This window comes from Camelina sativa, chromosome 12, assembly GCF_000633955.1.
Source record: "Camelina sativa cultivar DH55 chromosome 12, Cs, whole genome shotgun sequence".
Taxonomy (NCBI): Eukaryota; Viridiplantae; Streptophyta; class Magnoliopsida; order Brassicales; family Brassicaceae; genus Camelina; species Camelina sativa.
This window is the reverse complement of record NC_025696.1, coordinates 22,487,806-22,493,634: the sequence shown is the minus strand read 5'-3', so window position 1 is coordinate 22,493,634 and position 5,829 is coordinate 22,487,806. Positions and strand designations below refer to the sequence as shown.

General features: G+C 36.2%; 1 protein-coding gene across 2 annotated transcripts; it reads right to left on the bottom strand.

Moving 5' to 3' along the window:
* Positions 1,207–2,921, bottom strand: LOC104732462. Of its 2 annotated transcripts, none has more exons than XM_010452011.2 (5): positions 2,762–2,921; positions 2,328–2,488; positions 2,131–2,216; positions 1,940–2,036; positions 1,207–1,839 (listed from the first exon to the last, which is right to left on the bottom strand). In XM_010452011.2, exons 1-5 carry the CDS (start codon positions 2,819–2,821, stop codon positions 1,764–1,766), a joined length of 480 nt encoding a protein of 159 aa, XP_010450313.1. In that variant the 5' UTR covers positions 2,822–2,921; the 3' UTR covers positions 1,207–1,763. The 2 variants fall into 2 exon arrangements, with proteins under 2 accessions (XP_010450313.1, XP_010450314.1); XM_010452012.2 differs by having other exon boundaries at positions 2,328–2,473.

The following is a 5,829-nucleotide window of genomic DNA, read 5'->3' as shown; positions in this document are numbered from 1 at the left end:
AATCTCCCTTCTGCTGTATTTTTCTTAGTGTATGACGCATACATTTGTGTATGTAATAATTGTGTTACAATAATTCTGTATAATGTTTTGTAATTACATTTCTTTGAATTTAATGAAAGTTTGATTTGCGGAAAAAAAAAAAAGAGTAACTCTAAAATAGATTATTGTTTTTATCCAATGCGGTAATCTATTTTTGACTCTCTAGTAGAGTTAATAGAAAAAATAGATTTAAAAATAGAGTTACTCTAAATATAGACAATCTCATTATTTCCACTATTTTAGAATAAAATATAAAATATGGTTGGAGCAAAAGTTGCTATATAATAAAGTTTTGACTGTAAAATAGAGTGGAGTTGGAGAGACCCCTACTCTTAAAGAAGAGTAATGAACTTGTATTTTAGAGGATTTGGTAGGATTTAAATATTTTAGAATTTTAAAAAATTTGAGTGAGAGTTTAGAAGATTTGAATACTTTTTAGAGTTTTTTAATCTAAAAAATAAAGAAAAGAAATGTGATTCTGTGAGATTTTACTAATAAATTTTAGATGATTTTAGAATATTTTACAATACAAAAAATAAAATTTGTTTCCAACTCAAGTCATCATTGTTCCCAGCACAAAATTCGCATCGGCCTTCGGGGTCAAACCCTAGTTTTTGTTTAAAAGATGAAACGAATCACAACTACTAAAAACATATAATTAACACGAAAATCAATCGTTTAAAGATGATGAAACACAAAAAAAAAAACGAGATCGGAGTGAGATGAGAAGTATAAAATCGGCCATGTACGTCGGTATCTATATTATCGTTTGTCAAACTTACAAAAAATCATACATATATGATCATCGCATGCACTAAAAACATAGTCAAACAAAAAAACTGCATGTACGTGTTTGATGATCATCACAAGGATAAGAGTAAAAGAAGATTTGGGTGTGTATTAATTTTTTATGTTTGTTGATTATTGTGTACTGTGTTTAAGATCTTGAGCCTTAGGGCAACCTCAATGGGGGGTTATATTTTTGGCGCTCTTATAATTTTGAATTAATATAAAATGTATTTTTAGTTGAATAATAACTTCGGGAAGCATAATTACAATTTTTCTCTTCAATGGTGGATTCTTATTTTGAGTCTCTTAATTTGAAAATTTTTTAAAAAAATTAAAGAAATTAAAATAGAATATGAAATTATTGCATAGTAAAGTAGATGTTTGTAAAATTATTGCATTTCATAAAATTTTAAACATTGAAAACATTGAAACATAAAAAAATAGAAGTACAATTCATGAAAAGGGAAAATGGTTAGTTGAGAATAATCTTTGTTATCCAGAATCTGCTTCGCCTGGACGTGTACATAGATATCAGTTTAGCAGTAGCAGAGAAAGCTCAGAACTTTCAATGTTTGCGAACACTATCTTGATGGCACCACCGTCCTCAAGCTCATCCCGACTGCAGGCAAGCAACTCATGCAAAATATTGCTTAAGTCCTTGTCCGTGTCTACGGTTGAATATGCAAAACACAGTTTCTATCATTATCAGATGGTAGCATGATTTCACAAAATGGTAGCGATGGTCAAACAAGTGGTCACTCGCCATCTAGTTCCCTGTCTGCAGTCAGAACTTGTGCAGATGTGGTCCTTTTTATGCTTTGTTCAGAAGGAATGGGGATTTCCTTTTCTGAAGCTTCCAGGTTGACAGCATCAGTCATAACTTGTGCAGCTGTGGTCCTCTTTAAGCTTTGCTCAGAAGGAACGGAGAATTCCTTTTATGAACCTTCTAGGTTGACATCATCAGCGAAATAACCATCCTCAGAAGTAAGCATGAACGAAGGCCGCTTCCTCCTAGAATTTGAAATTTTCAGTATCAAGGAAAACAGATAGCAAAAGATGGAAATGGAACACCTCTGAAACATGCTCTAACAGAGTTGCTCATAGTGCATACCCTTGAAGTCCTGGTCTGCGAGGGCGCCTTGCTGGCGGGTTTTGTTGTGTATCTATCACACTGGTGCCAGTTTGTTTATGCCATTCTCGATTGGCAACTATTTCAAATCCACCGAAAAGAAAGCATAAATGCATGTCAGTTATATAATAAAACACGGTAAGGCTATGAACATGAGAAAAGAAATAATTCACGTTCATATTTATCATATTCAGCAAAGTACTCTTCAGGTCTTGGAATTTTACTACCACCAAAGCTTGGTGGAGCTGGAGGTGGTTGACTGCAACAAGAATATTTTAATATAGGTTTCAACTAACTTTGTAAAGGAATCAAGATGAAGTGGAAAAATAAAGAAAAGATCAATGGCTCAGTTGCTATGATCTTTTTTTACCTTGTCGGAAGGTCAAGAGAAAAGCTTTCCTGCTGACGGGGGTCTAATCCGGGTCTTCGTTCTCGTTTATTTGGAATAGGGTTCAGCAGCTTGGCATCTACATTGATATATTCTAAGATAGCTTTTGCCTGCTCCTGATGCTCATTCTGAATTTCAAAAGGCTGTAAGACAACCATCAAATGTACAACGATATCAATATAACAGGCTATATCTCCCGGCAGCTTGTGTACTGACTACTGAGCAAATAAAGAGATGTTTGTGCCTCCTTGTGTCTGCGATGGACAAAAGAAGAAACCAGAGACACAACACCTAAATCTCACACAATCAGACCCATCAAACAACCATCAAAGAACACTAATTTGCGAACAAAAACCCAAACAACCCTAATCCGTATAACTAATCGCGAATTCATACTATTAAATTGATAATCTTACCTTCTGATTCCAATTGCTTTCAATCTCATCCGAATCAATCGACTCCAAAATCAAATCCATCTCAATCCTTCGTCAATTTTGGTCTTCGCTCGATAGAGAAAGAGAGAGACAGAGAGATGTAAGAAAGAAAGAAATGTTGAACCCGTAAAAAATAAAAAAAATTCATACTTCTATTATTCTCTTTGGCCAACAAAAAAAAATTGACATGTATGGTGTTTTATTCTATAAATGAGTCTACTAAATAAGAGGCTCTCTTATGTTTTTTTAATGGGAAATTACATAGAATATTACATAAAAGTAGGTTTATTACTAGAACAACACGTTATGATTTTCGACTTACTCAAACAACACAGAAAAGTTTGCTTATTACTTCTAAACCAGGGTTGTGTGTTTTATTACGGTTTATGTCATTTACTTTTAAAACGAAGATCTTAAAAGGGAAAAATAGAGAATTCTTTTAAAAGCAGGAATCGATCCCTTGAATCATTGTGTTATTTGTCTTACGAAAGTTGGGTTGAGATCGGCTATTTTTGAAACTATTTTGATAGCATGCGGCGTGGACAGAATCTGTGTGGAGGACGTTTGGCTGATGGACCACGGGCGGACGGCGAGATGGTTTGAAGCTGAGGAGGAGGGAAATATAGCGATCTACTGTGAAGTAAATTTCTATATCGTGGTTTACTTATGACGATATTCATGTTAGTTTTCAGTATTCTTTTGAACTATGTTTTTCGGAAGATATTTGTGAGACTTCATGTTGTTTCGTTGATAATCTAATCAACATATGTTTTGTGATATTGAATTAATAACAAAACTAATGCTTCTGTCGTAGTTATGGGGTCAAGCAATGATGCGAAGAGGTATCCAAGTAGGCTGTATCGGGATGGTAAATTTCCACTGCCGATGAGAAGCATGCACCATGATTGTAGTTTGTCCAATCTAGCTGGTTTGAAAGGCTTCGTTGGTGATGAGGTGTACGACAAAATAAGAAAGAATTCGCAGCTGGGAGTGTTATTGGATCTAGCGGAATCCAACTACCTGTTTTGTGGGAAGACCATTCATTATCTATTGACCAATCAACTGTCAATAGATATTCTATCGGAGGTATGGTTTTTGATTGGAGGAAAGCCGCTAAGGTTCTCTCTATATGAATATGAAGAAATTAGTGGTTTGAATTGTGAGAAGATTGATGAAACAGAGTATAAAGTCGATCATACACCTTTATGGGCGGCTTTAAAGGTGAAAGCTTTTAATGGACCCAACTGGCAGGAGCTAGTTGACGGTTTGAGAAGCTGCCATGGGTGGTCTGATGAAATGAAGACGCAAATTGTTCGGTTGTATCTTGTGCATGTTGGAGTGCTTGGTTTATCAAGGAACAGTAGGATACCTCTGTAATACGCAAAAAGGGCGTTGAATGAAAAAGCATTTGAGAGTTTTCAATGGGGTAGGGTTGGATTCAAGAGTTTAGTTGATTCCATTAAAGTTCTTGGGTTACCTAACAATGCTTATACCCTCCATGGATGTGTCCATGTATTGCTGATATGGGCATTTGAGAGCGTGAAGGTGCTGGGGGCTAGCTATGGGAATGTAAGAGAAGGTGTAGATTTGCCTCTGTTAAGGTGGAGAGGAGGGAGGCTAAGGAAGTATATTGAAGCCTTCATATCCGGGAGCAAACTCCTAAATAATGGGGAGGTATGCCTTCAATTTACGTATATATTATTTGTTAGCATTTTATCTAATAGTAAACATATTAAAAGTTATGGTATGTGAAATGCAGCTTCAGGTGAAGCATCTAGTACCTAAACCTTTGGAGTTCATATATCCAGATTGGCCAGGACAGTATTCTTTGTATGGTGTAGGGGAAGGTTTGAAGAAGAAACTGGATAATCTGCTGTTAGACGTGATCAATGGCGAAGTGGATGAAAGAGAATGGAATTGTGTAAAAAAAAGGAAGGGGGAACATATGAAGAAGAGGGAGAGGAGGCAACCTGTTGCAGGGTTAAGTGACAATGATTTCGTTGAAACAGCCCCAACCAGCATCAGTAATGTCCCCAAAAATGCGAAGGAGCAGAAAGAAAGTGATGGGGACAAATGTTCAGCAGAGAAGGCTTCTGGAGATAAGCAGTCAGGTGTGCAGGGTGGAGATGGTAGTGGCAGGTTATTTACTATGGTTGAAACACTATGGGCGAGAATGGATAATATTGAGTTATCGTTTGCTAGAGCAATAGCGGAAGTTGTGTACAAACTTCAAGGTATGGAGAGTAGGATGGGTAACTTTGAGAGTGACGTTCAACTATTGAAGAAAGTTGTTATCAAGTCAATGAATGAAGGAGCGCATACGCAAGGACCTCGTACAATAAGAAATGACGAACCAAAAATAGAGGAGGTATGATCTGCGTACCGTATTGATAAAATTGTTATTATATATCTAGTGTTCAGTATGAAATCTTTGTTTTTGTCTATTCGAGGAACCAATATTAATTTCATTATTGTGAAGTTGTATAATTTTGTAATTATTTTGATATATGATTTTTTTCGTACACACAAATTTTGCAATTTGTAAACTTTGTCTCTAGTTTAACAGCGTCATATTATATTTCAAATGTCTTGTATATAACGTCAAATACATGTTTTTGTTCAAGTCATGGCTATATCAGATGAAGCATTCGGACCAGGATGGTTATAAAGTTGCTAGTTGTGTTAAGAATCTATTAGCCATTAAGGATAAGATCATGTGGTCAGGGAGTATTAAAATCGAACCAGAGGACAACGAAGGCGCGAGTGTAGAGCCGATTCCAAAGCAGATGGTAGACAGTGTGCAGCGTGGCAAAAGAGTACAGAGTTGGCAGACAGAGGAAGGTGATAAAAGAGCAAAGTATAATGACAAAGTAGATGGAGCAGGTGCTCAACCCGTTCCTATTAATGTTATCCATCCGGTAAGTGGTGGTAATCCTGTATGGTCGGATCGAAAGTGCGAATCTGTTGTGGATTTAACCGAGGGGACCAGTACTCCTACATCATCTCATATACTGAAAGATAAGGAGAAAGCCAGGTATTTTGCACATTTG

Excerpts from the sequence above, each read along its gene's own strand:
- LOC104732462 (XM_010452011.2), bottom strand. The coding sequence starts at position 2,821 with ATGGATTTGATTTTGGAGTCGATTGATTCGGATGAGATTGAAAGCAAT. Across the intron at positions 2,217-2,327 it reads TCTCTTGACCTTCCGACAAG|TCAACCACCTCCAGCTCCAC; the intron begins GTAAAAAAAGAT and ends TTCTTGTTGCAG. Across the intron at positions 2,037-2,130 it reads TGAATATGATAAATATGAAC|TTGCCAATCGAGAATGGCAT; the intron begins GTGAATTATTTC and ends GATTTGAAATAG.